The sequence below is a fragment of the Chelonoidis abingdonii genome, chromosome 5, assembly GCF_003597395.2.
Source record: "Chelonoidis abingdonii isolate Lonesome George chromosome 5, CheloAbing_2.0, whole genome shotgun sequence".
Classification (NCBI taxonomy): domain Eukaryota; kingdom Metazoa; phylum Chordata; order Testudines; family Testudinidae; genus Chelonoidis; species Chelonoidis abingdonii.
This window is the reverse complement of record NC_133773.1, coordinates 123102483-123120583: the sequence shown is the minus strand read 5'-3', so window position 1 is coordinate 123120583 and position 18101 is coordinate 123102483. Positions and strand designations below refer to the sequence as shown.

At 41.2% G+C, this 18101-nt stretch overlaps 1 protein-coding gene across 6 annotated transcripts in view; it reads left to right on the top strand.

Moving 5' to 3' along the window:
- Positions 1–18101, top strand: part of ABLIM2 (actin binding LIM protein family member 2) — a 239178-nt gene that overhangs the window by 82617 nt on the left and 138460 nt on the right. For all 6 annotated transcript variants that reach the window (XM_032767238.2, XM_032767236.2, XM_032767235.2 and 3 more), the window contains exons 3-4: positions 7622–7805; positions 15427–15542. In XM_032767238.2, coding sequence (XP_032623129.1) covers positions 7622–7805; positions 15427–15542 — 300 coding nt within the window. The remainder of the gene's footprint in view (positions 1–7621; positions 7806–15426; positions 15543–18101) is intronic.

Here is an 18101-nt window from a genome sequence, read left to right as displayed (position 1 = left end):
GCCCAGGTTGCCGTTCACCCTTACTTCCCCGATCAACTCTTCTCTGTTTGTGAGCAGGAGGTCGAGAGGCGCAAGGCCCCTCGTTGGTTCCCCCAGCATTTGTACCAGGAAGTTGTCCTCAGCGATCTCCAAAAACTTCCTGGATTGCCTGTGCACTGCTGTATTTCTCTCCCAGCAGATATCAGGATAATTGAAATCTCCCATGAGAACCAGGGCCTGTGATCTACAGACTTCTGCTAGTTGTCTGTAAAAAGCCTCATCCACCTCTTCTTTCTGGTCTGGTGGTCTGTAGCAGACACCCACCATAACATCCCCCTTGTGACATTCCCCTCTAAATTTAACCCAAAGACTTTCAACTGGCTCATTTCCAGTTTCGTAGTGGAGCTCTGAGCATTCATACAGCTCTTTTACATACAGCGCTACTCCTCCCTCTCTTCGCCCCTGCCTATCCTTCCTGAACAGCTTATACCCATCCATGGCAGTGCTCCAGGTATGCGAGCTATCCCACCATGTCTCAGTTATGCCAATAACATCGTAATTCCCTGTCTGTGCCAGTACTACTAATTCTTCCTTCTTGTTTCCCAGGCTCCTCGCATTTGTGTACAGGCACTTTAAAAATTCAGCCAACTGCCCTACTTTCTTCTGCTGCTTATTTCCCCTGTTGCATCCTCCTCCTTGAATTGTCTCCTGGTGTTCTCTTTTCCTACACACCTCAGATATAAGAAAAGAGAGAGATAAGCACTTAAGGCCATGATTTGATTCCCCCACCCCCAGTTCCGATTACTTTCTCTTTTCTCCTTGCCATTACAACCCCGCATTCCTCCAAGTTCCAATCCCTTCTCCAGGTTTCCCTCTGAGACTTACATTTGGGCTTTGGTCCACCTCCCCCGTCGAACATAGTTTAAAAGCCCCCTCCACTTAGGTTAGGCCAGTCGACATCCAAAAATGCTCTTATACCCCTTAACTTGACAGGTGGAGTCCAATCTCCCGCCTAGCAGTTCCCTCACTTAACTGCAACAGTAGTCCGTGTCGAGGAACGCCAAAGCCCTCCTGACAGACAACCATCTCCGCAACCAGGCATTCACCTCTAAGGATGCATCTAGTCTCTGCCTAGGCCCCTACCCTGACCGGAAGAACTCGAGGGAGACACACCTGAGCACCAGAACCCACTTCACCGTGCTCCAGAGCCCTGTACAGTCGCCTTGATCTGCTGAGGGATCACCTCTCGCAGTATCATTGTTTCCCACATGGATGAGTAGCATGGGGTAAGTAGTCCAGGGGGCGGACGATTCCGACAATCTCCTCCAGACGTCTCGGATACGGGCCCCCGGGCCAAAAGGCAGCATCACCTCCCGAGAGGCCTGTCAGGGCAACAGAATGGGATGCTCCGTGCCACTCAGCATACATCGAGTCTCCAATCACCACAACCCTACGTTTCCTCCTGGGTGTGGTAGATGGGATCCTCTCAGCCTCAGGGGTGCATGGCTTCGCTTCCTCCTCCTCCCTCCTCATCTCCAGCGCCACATAACAATTCTTCACCAGAACGGAGGGTGTGATGGGAGCATGGGTGGAACACTGATGGCTGCAAGAAGTAACCAGCTGCCAGTGTCCTCCCTGTGCAAGAGCCATCTCATCCTTCTCCGGTGGTGTAGCAGGAGCCCTCTGCACCTAGAGAGTGATGGAGTGAAGAAAGAAGGCGATGAGAGAACTGCTCAACAAAAGTCATCACCTTCTCAGTAGATCCATTATTTGTAACTGTTTTCTGTGAATCATTGGCACAAAGGACTGTCTGTCATGTCAGTGTATAATTAGAGCGAGTCTTTAGTTTGCAGATCTTTTACTATGTTGTAACTGGGCACATGAAACTTCTTTCATGAAAAATTAAAACAAAGCCATTAATTTTTTTCTAAAAAGCCAATCTGTGGAATAGTATATGACTGCAATATTTCTTTTTAAAGGCCAAAACTATCATTAGATGACAGAATTGTAAAGTTCAGCACCTGGACATACAGCACTGAGCTTTTAAATTCTTTTTAGCTCCTTTGTAAATTACAAATAGCCAATTTTTTTTTGTTTCAGTTATAAAGCAATAACTCAATTCTGAATGGAGGCCAAATTTTGATATTTTTTCCCCCGTGGGCTGTTGCAGCAGCCTAGGGGAGGGATAGTTCAGTGGTTTGAGCCTTGGCCTGCTAAACCCAGGGTTGTGAGCTCAATCCTTGAGGGGGCCATTTAGGGATCTGGGGCAAAAATCTGTCTGGGGATTGGTCTTGCTTTGAGCAGGGGGTTGGACTAGATGACCTCCTGAGGTCCCTTCCAACCCTAGTGTTCTATGAATAGCCAGCACGCACTGTGCTCTGACTAGACTCTCTCCCGGCTTCCCTTCTAATAAACCCAATGTGCTGCATGGGAGGGGCTTGGGTAGGGTTATAACACTGTCCTTGAGCCACTGGGAAATCCCCTTTGTTCTGGGGGAAATCCCCAGTGGAGAGAGTACCTGGTTTGTAGTGCCCTGCAATGGAGCTTGCCTGCAAGGTACACAGGAAACCCTCAAATCAGCCCTTGTTTCACACTAGAGCATCTGAGTCTTAGGTTCTTTGTGAATTTCACAAGACCTTCCTCAATCTCTTGTATGGAGCCCACCCTACTGTAGTTTCTCAATCCGAAAAGCCTAGTTCCAGGAGTCATTTTCCATAGAAGTGTTGCTTTCAGGGCAGCCTGGTGGATGCTTTGGAAACATCTGATGACCATGTGCAAGAACCAAGTTGAAGCAGCCAAAAAATGACACCAAGATTCAGAACAAAGTGATTTAAAACAATTCAATCTCTCTTTGCTGATGGACTCTTAGTAACAGCAACACCATTGTCATGGCTATAAAACTAACATGTGATGACCACAGCTGGTAGAAATTTTTCATCAACATGTTGTTTGTTCATTTTTGACAAAAATATTTTTTCAATAATCTTTTCACTGAAACATGTCATGGGGGTTGACATTTAGAAACAGACCTTAGCTCAAGTCTTTGAAAACTATTATTGTACATGTAAGTAACCAGCATTATAATAGAAATACTGAATGAGAACATAGCTGAAGAGTTGATCAAATCACAGAAAAGGAAGAAATACATAGACACAAGTGACCAATCAATTTATTCCAGAGCTAATTGATTCAGAACAAACTGTGCACTATGTAAATTACAAATATGCATATTTCAGCAGACACTTTCTCTTTGCTAGGTATTACATAGAAACTAGCAAAGCTGAGAGGAAATAGTTTCTTCCCGTCCCTAAAACAGTAATTATTAGAATGAAGGACTTGAAATTGTATACTTTCTCAGGGAGCAATTATTTTTTCCAAAGCTGTTCTGGGTTTCCTTAATATTTTGATGTTTAATAAATTATGCAGTTACAGAGGAAAAACAATGACTTACCTTGATTAAAAACAAGATTTTTATTGTTAAATATTTGTTCTCTTTAAATAAGTGGGATTTGAGATTATTTTGTATGGATTATATTTTGTTCTTCTAAGGCATCGAAAAGGAGTTTCTTTCGTCACTGCACCTAACCTTTAGTCCCAATTCTGAACCTTAGCGTCCAAAATGTGGGTGCCTGCATGAACCCTCCAAGCTTAATTACCAGCTTGGATCTAATAGCGCTGCCACCAGACAGGAATCAGTCCCTGCCTCACTCTGGTCTCCCCAAACCTTCCCTGGGGGACCCCAAGACTCAGATGCCCTGAGTCTCACAACAAAGGGAAATAACCCACTTCCCTTCTCCCTCTTTACCTCCTCCCAGGCTTCCCCTCCCTGGGTTATCCTGGAAGATTACTGTACTTAAACTCCTTGAATTACAAAACAGAGAGGACAATTCACCTTCCCCCCTCCTTCTTTTTCCCCCTCCCAGTCTTTCCCTGAGAGAGACCGTAATCCTGGCACAGAGATTCCTATCCCCTTGAGCCTCAACTAGAAAAGAAAATCCAACAAGTTTTAAAAAGAAAGCTTTATATAAAAAGAAAGAAAAAGCCATAAAAATGGTCTCTGTATCAAGGTGATAATATACAGGGTCATTGGCTTAAAAGAAAACAAACGGAATAAACAGCCTTATTCAAAAAGAAATACAATTTAAAACATTCCAGCAAAATACCCACATGTAAATACAAAAACAATATAAAAACCTATATTCTCTTATACCAGTAATTACACTTGGAAACAGAAGATTAGAAAAGCCTGGAGATAGAGAGATCCTCTCTCAGAGCCGAGACAGCACTAGAGACCAGACAAAGGACATACACCCAAAAATTCCCTCTCTGAGCTTTGAAAAATCCGGTTTCCTGATTGGTCCTCTGGTCAGGTGTTTGGTTCCCTTTGTTAACCCTTTACAGGTAAAAGAAACATTAACCCTTAGCTATCTGTTTATGACAACCTTTCCCTGTCTGAAGCAGCACTAACTCCTGCTGAGTTTTTTCCAATTCTCATATGGTACAGCTAGAGTGGACCGGGGGGTAAATGGAATGGGGACTCAACCAAGCAACAAAGAGGTGGGAAGAGGGTCAGCAAAGCCTTCTGTCCAGATGTTCTGGGGAATTAACTGTTTCCTTCCCCAGAGTTTGGGAGTCACTTCCTACTGCCTGCTCCTCCCACTGCTGTTTGCACTGGAAGGTGGGTCTATATTGCAATTAAAAACCTATGCCTGGCCTGTGCCAGCTGACTCGGGCTCACAGGGCTATGCAAAATGGGAGAGTGCCAGAGCTCGGGCTGCAGCCCAAGCCAGAAAGTCTACTCTGCAGTTAAACAGCCCTGCATCCTAAGACCCGTCAGCCTGTCCGTGTAGAAATACCCTAAGAGGACGATTGCCTTAAGACTCCAAGGTGTTTCCTGACTGTTTCCCCTCACCTCACACTGGCTGTGGGTTTCTCTTGGATTAAGGATTAATCCTTAATCCAAAGGCCCACTGTCGCAGTCTCTCTGTGTGTGTGACTTCATTGACCTCAATTTAGAGTCCCATGCATCCTACAATTACAGAATTGGACCCCAGGTCTCTTAAAACAAATAGCACTTTTGCAGAATTGCTGAACTGTATTTAATTTGTCCCTCTGTGATTATTCATAATGCATAGAGTTCTCTGTTCGCAGCACAGAGCTGAGAATGAATATGGTATTGTATAACACATCTTTGGTTGTGAGTAAGAAACTCCACAACACATCTGGGCAAACTTCTCGGAGCCATCAGACAAAAAATAGCAATTTAAAACAAACAAAAAAACAAAGACACAGGCAGATGGGGTAATTGTGCCTTTGTACTGTTAGCCACCTCTATTCAAAGTGTAACCGTTCCTTGGTAGTTTTCATGCCTATAATAGCAATTAACTGTGCTGTCTATTTTTTATATTCTAAATGTGTTTAAAATCTATTGATGGTCTTATGGACTTTGGTCCAGTCACATAGTGGCAAGTTTGAGTGCCACTGGAATAAAGGAATCTTCTACAAGGAAGATGAAGAAACTTATTACACACTTCACCTTCCTTCCTCATATGGTTATCACTGCAAGTTTAGACACTACTTGATATCTTCTAGCAATTTTAAAATGTAACATATGCATTGTTACATAGACAATGTAAAAAAGTCCAGAACAGCAGTTCCTATTCTCACCTTTAAATCTGTATTTGATTTATGCGTCTGTCATTCTACTATATACATAACAGAAAGCTGATGTCTAGCTAGCCATGCGCTATTGCTCAAAAAATATGTTCAGGAGGCATATATACTTCTGTATGAACTTAATAAAAGTTAGAATGAGGTTTTCTTGTTGATCTTAAGCGGGACAAAGAACAAGGCTAATGTAGATCAGTCGACATACTGTAAATGGTGACTTAAAAATTAAGCCGCTCTGGATAGCCCTGCTGTTAATATTACACGCACATAACACAGTGAAGTTTACAAGCAACACCTGCACTTTCCTTGTGTGGGCTGTGGATGACTGGTAGCATTGCCTGGATGACACACTTACCTCTTCCATGCTTTTTACATCTCGAATTTCAACCTTATTTGACCTCAAACATTGTAGGTTACTGCAGGTACTGCTCCCAAAAGGAGTTCTTCCAGAAGTGGAGTCAGAGCACTTGACAACAAGGATGTTGTGGTGACTAAGGTTAGGTATGACTGTCCCCCTAGCATAAGAACAAGTTTGAACATCTACCCTTTCTCTCAACCAAATCCAAGCCTCTTTGAAGGTTGAGAGCAGATAATCCTCTCTCCCTGTGATTTCAAGCAGAGAGCTCTTGGCTCTCTCCTTCCCCTCCTTCCCTGTAATCTCAAAACATGATCCCAGCTCCGTCCCTGTTTATACTGATGAACTGGAGGGAGTTTCTGAGGTTTGCGCATGCGCTTTGTTAGCAGGGCCAGCCTTTGAGCTGTGCAAAGGAGAATCTCAGTTTGTTTTGTTTTTTAGAATGCCAGTCTCTAATCCTTCTCCCATGCAGTCATAGCCTTGAAAATCTAAACCGATTGCTAGAGTCGCAAAGAACAAGTGGCTGGGCTCCACTTCTGCCACAGGAGGTTTGGGGAAGGATGGATGCTCCCATGTACATGCTTTGTATGTAGTGTGTATTCATTACATTGAAAATGTCTTCCCAAAACGTCCTCGTGCTCACTCTTCCCAATGTCCTTACGCTGTCCTTGTGCACAGGAACATAGGAATTGCCACACCACAGCAGATCAGTAATCTATCAAGGTTGCTATTCTGTCTCTATCATTTGCCAGCACTGGATGCCTCACAGGACTCCTGTAATGGGCAGTTATGGAATAAACAACAGAAAAAGTTTCTAATCCCTGTAGATTACGGACTGGTTTTTGCTTTTGAGAATGAGGGTTTAAATCCCTTCCTTTTTAAGATCATATTGAATGTGATGGTGAGTGTTGCATGTGGTGGTCAAGATACATCTAACAGCATCCCAAAGTAGCCCCTCATCTAGGGACCTATGTCTCTGCACTCAGGCCATGTTTATGCTACAAAATTATGTTGACCTAATTTACGTCCGCATACAACCACCGCAGTTATTAAACCACTTTTGTGTGGGCACATTTGGCTCCTTGTGTTGGTGGTGCATGTCCTCACCAGGAGTGCTTGCATCAATTGTATTGTCTGTGTGGGGTATTGTGGGATGTCTCCTGAAAGTCAATAACAGTTGACATAAACAATGCAGGACCTACCAGGACTCAATGCCACTTGGGAAGGTGGTGATGCTAAATCGTGTAGTGAGGCGTTTATGTCAGCAGGAGCCAAATTTAAGCAAAGACACTTCCACAGTTAGGTCAATACAAGGCAGCTTTCGTCAACCTAACCCAGTAGTGTAGACCAGGCCTCAGGTTCTCTGCTGCGATGTTAGTTTTTCTATATGGAATAAAACAAGCTTATTCATGTAGATCATGATGAAAACCATAAGGGTAGCAACCTTCTGACTCATGGGTGTCTTGTGATCAGGAGCCCCAAATATTAAGATGCCTGTGCTTGAAGATCTGCTATATATATTGAAAAATGTGCTGATTGTGAATGAAGATTCATCTTATTATAGATACAGCTCCACAATTTCAGTCCTCTAAATCTTTGCCATTTCTCTCCATGTAGTTTGTGGATGTGACCTGGCTCAAGGAGGATTTTTTGTGAGACAGGGAGACTACATCTGTACTTTGGACTATCAAAGACTCTATGGCACACGATGCATCAGCTGTGATGAATTCATTGAGGGGGAAGTGGTTTCAGCACTGGGGAAAACCTACCACCCAGCCTGTTTTGTGTGTGCTCTTTGCAGGTATGTTTTCCAAATAAAAATTTTATTTTTATCACTATAAAAAAGTATGTTTCAAAAGAGACAAAAGCCAGGAATCCATGGGGAGGCTCATAAGCAAAACATCCTCCATAAGCTGTCAAGGAGGTGCCCTGCTTATTTGGTTCTACCATTCTGCCAGCGTTTAATTTATGGGGTTTTGAACTGAAATAGTTCAGCCTTTCTATGCCATTTACTAGTGCTACTTAATAATTACTTAATTAATTATTGCAGTCAAAATTTTAAAAGTGTTCACTAATTCCATGTGCAACAAACAGTGTGTCCAACTTTGAGATATCTTATTCCCCATTGCTGAGGTGCAGGGGATGCAGACACCACTGCTCCCTGGCCTCTCTGGTGTTCACTGTACTGCTCTAGAATGTCACTCTGCTGCAAACACAGTTAACAGACTGTGAAAATCAATACATTAAAATGTATTTACAAAAACAGATGAATACTCTCAGAAAAAATGGAAATCAAAAATACACAGTGAAGTCCTAATCATGCACACATATAAACATAGGAGTAACTTTAAAAATGTGGGGTTACATATACCTGTGTGCAGAGAGCAAGCACTGGTCTGTGTACCACCATAACCTCCAAAATAGATATTCAGTTGAACTTAAGTAGTAAAAAGGCCTACTGTTGGCCCTCATCGCAGTAGTGAGTTTCACTCATGGGTTCCATTGAGTTCAATGGATCTATTCACATGCATGTAGTTGCAGGATTGGGACCTAACCCTGTAACTGAAGGATTTTTTTAGGGGGGTGCTAGAGTAAGACTGATACTGAACTGTAGCTTTCATGCAAATACCTATATGTCAATGGTTTAAGACTTTAGTGAGAACTTGTAAGAAATACAGTTTTATAATAATAATTCAAAGTAAATGGAAATGCAATATTATTTTTCACGACTAATTATGAACATTTACTGATAAGATAAAAACAGAGAGAGCCTTATATTAAAATCAGAACAAAAAGCAATAATATCAACCCAGATATAACTGAGCGGACAGATTAAGGCGAAGTCACTCTTAAAACCCTTGTTCCATTGAATCCTGTCTCTTTAGATTTTTCTCATTTATCCCAAAACATATTCTCATTGGAGACTATAAATAAAATGGACTAAGGAATATAGAAAAAGAACCTCAGAAAAACTTAGAAAGAAAAAATGAGTATCTCCACTCTATGATCAGTAACATAAATTACAAGTTCAAAGGGTGGATGGAGGATATCACACATTTGCCCTACACATACATGAATGGCTCCATCTATAAACAAACCCACTAGATACCATATTTCTGGTGCTTTTCTTCTTGCCAGCAGTGTTGTTCAGACCTAGAGTCAATTAAGAGAAGAAGAAAAACTCCTTGAGATTATTTTCTCACGAAGTAGGATTGATGCCTCAATTAGAATTTCGTTAGGTTTTATAATTGAAACCTAAATTATTTACCAAGCTGCACCTAGCCCTTTATTGCAGTCTGGATGTTTACGGTTCCAGCTGAAACAATTCCCTGAAAGTTCAGAATAAGCTTCTACGATGGTTAAACTACTTAACTTCTTGCTCCCTAACAAAGCAAACTGAGCCATGGCACTAAGAAAACCATAAATATAATCTGCCACACAGATTACTATCAAATGCAGACAAAAGCTGAATTGCTCTTTAAAACTTCAGATCCCTACACGACAGTACTTCACCCAAATACATTCTGTCAACCTCAGTTCTTCATCTAGAACACCAAATGGTTGGATTAAAAAGGAGTCAAGGCAAAACATGTATTCGGCCGAGCCTCCCAACTGCTGCTGTCTCAACAACAGCACAAGTCTCTTCCCCTAGTGTGGCATTCCACCTCATATTGCCTCCATCCACTTCAGCCCTCCAAGTTACAAGCAGGAATCAATTAGCCTCCACCAGCAAGATTCTAGCATCTGCTTATCGTGTGGGTCAACAGAAGAACCCTGTCATCCTGTTAGATTAGAAATACCAGGCCAGATCCTCAGCTGGTGTAAATCAACACAGCTCCATATGGCCCAGTCTTTGCAAAGCAGGCATTCTTTATGCTTCCTGTGAGAAAGAGTGTCTGTATCCAAACACTATGAGACATTCTTCATTAATATTTGGTTTTGTACTAAAGCTCAGTGAAAGTAATGTGAAGCAGGCAATATGTATGGTATATTCAAGTAAAGATGGGTTTTGCTGTCAAAGAAAATGACTGAAAATAGAATCATTTTTCAGAAATTAAACAAGTTGTTTCAGGGCTAGGATTTTAAAGTCATCTTTACCTTCAGAAAATCAAATCTCTTTTTTAGAAGTCTGATTTTGAGGGCACTCTGTACTCATACAAGATGTGTTCAGCACATTCTGGGATTAGTCGTTGAATAAACAGTTTTATAATCTGTGCTCTCTGTATCTGCTAAAGTGACACATTATATTGTTTTGATTATTAATACGCTGAATAGCAAATCAATGATTTTTGAACCACACTTCTAATAGTGACACTTGCAACAGTTCTTTCTCAGCTTCAGAAAAAACAAGATTATAATAGCAAGCAGTGGGATGTGGAAGTGTGCTTTCTCTCAAATAGTGAAAGCAGTCAGAAAACCAAAGCAGATGTAGTAAATTAGAGCAAGAAAAACAAAAAACAACAGGCAAAAAAATGTGGTCATATACTTTTGCTGGCCCTGTTGACAATGCTGCTATTGGAATATCTTGTCACTGAATGTCCCAGAATAGGGCCTGGATTATCTGTTGCTCCCCACCTTTGTATTGATAAACCTTGGCTTCTCTATGAAGTAGGCATGTCAGTAAACCTAGTCTTTCATGAGGTATCCAACTGGGATTAGTATGTCACTCCCATGGAGTACTGGTGCTTCAGTGAGTGGAATAAAGTGAAGTAACAAATACTGTATATGTGAAACGTGAGAATTAAACCTGAAATAGTGCAGTAGGTAGTACATTGGCATTTTAGGGCTAAGAGGACGTTTAAAGGTCGTAGATTTTTCCCTCCAGGCTCAGGTTTTTTACTTGGTCCTGCCATAATGCAGGGGACCAGGATTGATGACTTCTCAAGAGCTCTTCCAGCCCTACATTTTTATGATTCTGTGAAATACAGTATAATGGAATTAATGTCTTGCGTCATTGTTTCCTTCTATCTTGCTCTGACCACATGGCTGTTAATTACACAAATGCAGGTTCTAAATTGCATATTTGCTCTGACTGCAAAAAGTTATGGCTTATGCTATTGCTCTCCCAGCCCTGTTTATAGCCCGGTCCAATTATTCCCTGCTGATGTTATTGCCTATAACTAGGAATGAATGGAAGAGTAATAGAATAAATTCAAACATTTGCAGAGGAACTGATTCCACTGGTATCTGAGCAGCTTTATTTTTATGGCTGCTGTGATAAATATATCTGGCTCTAATTAGTAGCTCTCAAAAAACTTTACAATCTTTTAAGGTATTTATCCTCTCAACCACGCATGTGAACTTGGGAAGTACTGTTATTCCTATTTCACAGATGGGGAACTGAAGCACAGGGAGGCTAAGTGAATTTTTCAAAATTGCACATGAAGTCTGTGGTGGAGCAAGTCCTAAGCTAGTGCCCTAACCACTGGCCCATCATTCTTCCCGTTAGAAGAGGCTGTGGCCTATAGAAGCTCCCAGGACATTTCTCCTGAGGGAGGGGGCAGGGCATCAAGCGTTAACTGTCCATAGTAAAAGCTATGTTATCTGTGCTGCTAGAGGCTGAGATTTAGTGGAGCCATTCAAAAGATTGCTGTGGAGCAGGGCTGTGAGACAGAGCATTGAGAGCCAATTCTTTTTTATGGGACCAAGAGACCATCAGAGGTTTGACATCAAAACTGAAGCTATCTGGAGCATAAAAAATCCTTTAGGAAGCTCCCAGCTGCTGAGCACTTTTACAAATCTTGCCTTTTAATTTGGGTGTCGGCATAGAAAGTGTTGGATGCACTCTTGGAAAATCTGGCCATTAGTTTTTGTATGGGCATTGCCCATATTTCTGATTGAAATAAAGATTTTTCTGGAGTTCATGAAGAAAAAGACGTGTATTTGGTGTGTGTAGTGAAACACCCAGATATTTAATAAGCTTCCCTATAAACTAAGCATGTGGTACATGTTAAGAAATAAATATTATTGTTTACTGTGCCTCTTGGGGAGAAGCAAACATCTTGACAGTCTCTGTAACTTGCATTAACTGCATATCCCTAGGTACTAAATATGCACAGTCACAAGTGGCTTGATGCTTAGGGGTCAGCTTCAGTACCAGACACTAGCAGTGCCCTGCCAATGGGGGAACTATGGCTCCTTTAATTCTGAGGTCAGACTAGGTGATCATGTTGGTCCCTTCTGACTTGTAATCTATGAATATCTGAATACCTGGTGCATCTTGTGTCAGGCAGTCTTGTCTGAATTCTCATAGTTCCTTTCAATATGCCTGTCTATGACTTTAAGTACAGAAGCCTGTAGCAAGCAGTGTTTGCCCCATTCATCCCCAGTATTCAATTCCCTAGGCCAAATTCTGCCCTAACTTACATCCTGTGCAACAGCTTTCATGTCTGTGTGGTTGTACAAAGTATAAATAAGCACAGGATTTGACCCTTGGAGTTTTACTTAGTATTAAGCCTCCATCAGGAATTACACTGAGCAATGCTTGAGTTGGTGTTGAGGGGGAAAATAGAATAACCTATGAAGTTTGTTTAAAACCAAAATCCACTGGTAAGGAAAGTGACAGTGATAAAATATGCTAATAAAAGACACTGCAACTCATCTCAGAGAGTTGCATGGAACGAATCATTGTCTTAAAAATACTTCTAACCCCTTGTCCCAACATGAAATCACACTGAATGCTTAAGTGCGAGTGACTAATTAAATCCTGTAGCCAAAGGCATTTGGTAGGTAAGAGTTTGTGTGGAACTATCAAGAAAAGCATATCTGCATTTGTGCATAACCTACAGTTCTGTACATGTTCTGGACTTCAAGCTAAAGAGCTCAAAAACTGAAACCTTGCTAACTGACCTTCATCTCTGTCTCATGAACTATCATGTTTGCTTGCTTGTGAATCCATGAGCCTAGTTGCTTGCGAAAGAGAAAAGATAGTCAGGTATTACAGCGATACTGTCAGAGATGGTAGATATCAAATTTGGGCTCCAATTCAGCACAGTACATAAGCAAATGCCCAAGTTTAAGCAAGTGTGTTTTGTCCCATTGAAGGCAAGAGCCTTACTGAATCAGGGCCTTGCTGCTCACCTTTTGCCCTTTATATATATTTGCAAACTCCTTTTTATGTCTTCTCTCAACTTTCAAACAAATTTGAAGGTCTTTTTTTATGGCAAGAAAATGGCCTTCTGTATCTTTGTCAAAGTCCTACTGAACTTCGTTGTTTCCTGCTTTTCAACCCCACCCTTGAAGTCCTGTTGCTTGTCTACCATCCTTTGGCTCTGAAGAAATGAATGAAACTTCTTTTGGAGATTGTCCTCACCCCTCTTTAAAGGAAGACTGCTGTCATTGGTTACTGCACTTTAGAAAGTTTATAAATATTTACTAAATTAGAATGTATATGGAGTGGTTCTTTGTAGGAATTTTTCAAACCAGTTTATTTGTTATAAATGCCTACTACTACCTCCGTAACTGTAACTGGTGCTCATGCCACTCAGAGAGACCTGCCATTTTACTGATATTCCCCAGCAGAAAGTTCAGTGGATGATCTAGCTTTGTTTGTGGTGTGAAATTATGATCTCCTTAAGTCAATGGCAAAGCTCCCATTGACTCCAATGGGGCCATGATTTTGCCCAGAAAATGTAGCTGGTCATATGAATGCAAGAATAAGACAGAAAATCTTTAATGTAATTGTAAAATAGGTTCTGTTATCTGTTTTTGTTTGTAAGGGTCAGGGGTTAATTTGGAGCAGATTGCCAAGGGCTGTAATAAATTCTCCTTAACTCAGAGTCTATAAATCAAGCATGGATGTCTTCCTAAACAATATGCTCTACCTCAGCTAGAAGTTAGTGAGCATGATGCAGAAAATGCTGGGCGAGATCTTTGATCTTCGTTTTACAGGAAATGTAATTAGATGATCAACATCCTGACTTCTGGCCTTAATGTCTGCTATTTTATTAAAACAATAAAATTATATAGTGGATTTCACATTTACAATGGTAATGCAGCACAGTATTTGAATTAAAGTAAGGTACATCATTTTACAATTAAGATGGCACCTGTGTTGTCATTAGTCATTCCTTTGCATTATATGTAAAACATGGAGATGTGGCTAGTGATTTCTCTTCCTATTAGATGCACTGTTCACAATATTTTCTTATTATTTCATATTGGTATTGCAGCAGGTCTTAGGAACCCCAACTAAGATCATAGCCCTATTATATTATTCATACTGTACAAACACATAGTAAGAAATATTCCCTGCTCCCCAAGAAGGTTTTTTTAATACTACTCTGGGAGCAAAAGAATCTGTCTACTGTACTTAGCAAGGAGTGTGTATAAAGCCTTTATATGGAGGGGAAAAAAAATCTCAAACGAGAGCCTTTATATAATGTTTCATAATTTGAAAAAAAAATTGGGGTGGTGGTGAATATAATGCAGAATTTTCTTAATTATATTTCAGTGACATACACCTCCCAGATGGAATTCACCACTGGGCAGAAGGTATGCATTATGCCAATGCACCACTTAATACCCACTTAAGCCATATTTTGATGTTTCATTTGGGATTTAGTGGTACGTAGGCCTTGTACAAGGTGAATTTCATCCTGATAGAAATGTGTTATAAACCCTCTTCATCGTTCCCTGCAGTATAAAGTGATTTGCCCAGTTCTTCCTCCCCAAACAAACCTCTCTAGTTTCTGTGCATAAGCAATATCTAACAAGGATAGCCTTTTACCTGAGAGGATGTTAATAGATGGAACCATTTAATTAAATGTAAAGAGAGCTCTAGTTCAATGGAAAAAGCAACTTTATGTAGTTGTCTCCGGTTCGATAATTGTGGTCTGTTTCCTCCAAGGAGTATTTGCAAGCATTTGATTTCTGAATAAATGGATTAAGCGGAGAACTTTGATATGCTCATAGCTGATGAGGATTATATTTTTCAAAAGTTTTTTTTCAAAAAGAAAACTCATAGCTCTCTTGCAACATTTTAACAGCCTGGTATAGTCTCTGCAACAGCAATAACACTTGTATATATTCATTAAAAACAAATGATTCTAGCTCCCTCTCAATTCCAAGACTGATATTGGTGGTTATCAGTCACCAGTCACCATGTTTCCAGGAAACACTGGACTTGCCTTGGCTTTTGAGTACTTTCTCCAGTCTTTGGCAAGTTTTCTCTGAGTAGCTTTAACTTAACGCATCGAAGTTGCTAGTTTGTTCCTTACCTTTGATATTTTAGCCTCCCAGTGACTGTTGATTGGATGTGTGAATGAAAAGAATGTGTGCATGAAAAGGCTAAGTAACACACACACACAACTCCCTCCCTCACCACCCCCCAATGATCAGTTCCTGCATGGAAAATATCATCTGACTTCAGTGAGGGAAGTGAGGATTTTCTGTTTGTCATGTTTTGATTTTTCCTGCTGCAGGCTGCCTTTTCCTCCTGGGGACCGGGTGACTTTCAATGGGAAAGAGTGTGTCTGCCAGAAGTGTTCACTGCCCCCTGCTGGCAGCAATAGCACTTTCTCCATCCAGGCCCTGCGAAGTAAGTAGGTCTTTTTAAAAAATCTATTTGTAGTTTACTGAATAAAGCAGTGTAACTGTGTGTGATTCCCTTAACTTACAGCCTGTAAGGAGTTACAAGCAGGAATCTGCCCTGGGAAGAAGCTATAAAAGCAAAAGGGAAACTGCCATACTGGTGGATACCTAGGGAAAGGACTTATTGTATCCCCTCCCCACCATGGCCAGTTGCAGGATATTATGCAGATCTTAACTAACTTGATGTCTGTAAATGCTACAGGCCAGCCAGCAGTCCGGAGCCTTCCATGCTGGTTATTTTGGAACCCTTAATTATATCACTTTCTTATGCAATTGGGAATTTTGCCAAATCCTGCCTCAGCAACATTTACCTGCTTTTGCCCACTGTGATTATTTCTGTATTGTTTGAAAGGGCACAGACCACCAAAGCATATTCTCTTTTAATATTAAATCTTACCTATTAAATTGCCTTTGTATTTTGATTTTTGTCAATGTTTTTGCCCAGGGCTGACCCTTTGAGTACTATGTATGTGGCGTGGATGTATGACTGCAGTAAAATACTGCTGTTTTCAGATCTTTTCATTTCCATTTCCTTTATGACCATTTATCTTTATGTAAAGCATATTTCATATGCTGCTGTCAAATTACGCTCAAAACCATATTTTAATAGGTGACATACGGTAGATGCAGTTGCATAAACTTGCATCACTTACTACTTTTTTTTGTTCTGAGCTCCATTTCATTTACCATAAATACTGTAGCATTTTACTGAGCAGTGATATCAGCTGAACACAGTGGGCTGAGCGACTTTTACTCAGGATGCTGTGATTCCCAGCAGACCTCCTTGGCAATATATTCTGGGCCAGACCCTCTGCTTGTAGAAATCAGCACAGTGCCATTGATTTCAATGGAATTTTCTGCTTGTAGAAACTTGGCAAAAGGGGTGTCAACCATTACTCTGAGTACTTCTCCAAATCCCTGTGTGGACAGTGGTGGTCTCCCCGTGCTCCAAATAAAATCTATCCAGGCTGTGTAAAGTCAAATTTACTCCGTTTCCTACTGTTTGGCTTTACTGGTAACTCGTAGACTCATAAACTCTAAAGTCAGAAGGGACCATTATGATCATCTAGTTTGACCTCCTGCACAATGTAGGCCACAGAATCTCACCCATCCACTTCTATAGCACACCGCTAACCTATGTCTGAGTTATTGAAGTCCTCAAATTGTGGTTTGAAGACCTCAAGCTGCAGAGAATCCTCCAGCAAGTGACCCGTGCCCCATGCTGCAGCGGAAGGCGAAAAACCTACAGGGCCTCTGCCAATCTGCCCTGGGGGGAAATTCCTTCCCGACCCCAAATATGGCGATCAGTTAAACCCTGAGCAAATAATAACAGAACATAAACTTTAGCCAAAACTTATTCCCCAGGCCTGGCTATTCCTAGTATTTGCAGCAGGGTCTGTCTGTTCTTGCTTCCAGTTCCCTCTGAGCAGAAAGTCGTCTCCCCTTTCCATATCTTGATGGAGTTCAACATGCCATGTCTTTCTCAATAAACCACCAGAATTTGCTTAGCAGTTTTTTGTAGTGGTCTAACTCTTGGAGTCCCTGGATCAGGGGACAGAACCCATTTCATGTGTGACTCTGAGGTAGATGGCTTCTGGAGTGAAACCTTCAGGGAGCAGGCTAGGGACTGCAGGGAATAGACAGGATCCTGCAGAAGACCCTGGGTCAGGAAAACAAACATGATTGAGATGTTAAACTTGTGTTAAACAGTTTTATTTAAAGAAATAAAACTGAAGCTCTGAAGGAAAGCAACTGAAATCCTGTGGCTGGAGAATATTCTTTTGGGCACAAGCTGGTGAGGTAGCCTGCTGGTTTCCATTGCCTCTCACAAGATCTATCACACACTAGTCATTTTGAGAGTAACAAAATTGGAAAGAAACAACCAGGGAAAACAATAAAAGCTTGAAAGTTTTATAATCCCGTGTGTTACTTTGATATCCTCCACTTGATCTTATAGCTCATATTGTAGGGAAATACAATCTAGATGGAGCTACTATAAGGTGGATGTATAACTGATTGAAAACTGTTCCCAGAGAGTAGTTATCAGTGGTTCAAGCTGGAAGGGCATATTGAGTGAGGTCCCATAGGGATCAGTTCTGAGTTGGGTTCTTTTCCATATCTTCATCAATTATTTAGATAATGGCATAGAGAGTACACTTATAAAGTTTGTGGACAATACCTAGCTGGGAGGTGTTGCAAGTGCTTTGGAGAATAGTATTAAAATTCAAACTGATCTGGATGCTCTGAAGAAAACAGGATGAAATTCAGTAAGAACAAATGTAAAGTAATCCACGTAGGAAGAAACAGTCAGTTGCACACATATAAAATGGGAAATGACTGCCTAGGAAGGAGTGCTGCAGAAAGGGATCTGGGGATCATACTGGATCACAAGCTAAATATGAGTCAAGAGTGTAATACTGTTACAAAACAAGAAAACATAATTCTGAGATGTATGAGCAGGAGTGTTGTAAGCGACACATGAGAAGTAATTCTGCCGCTCTACTTC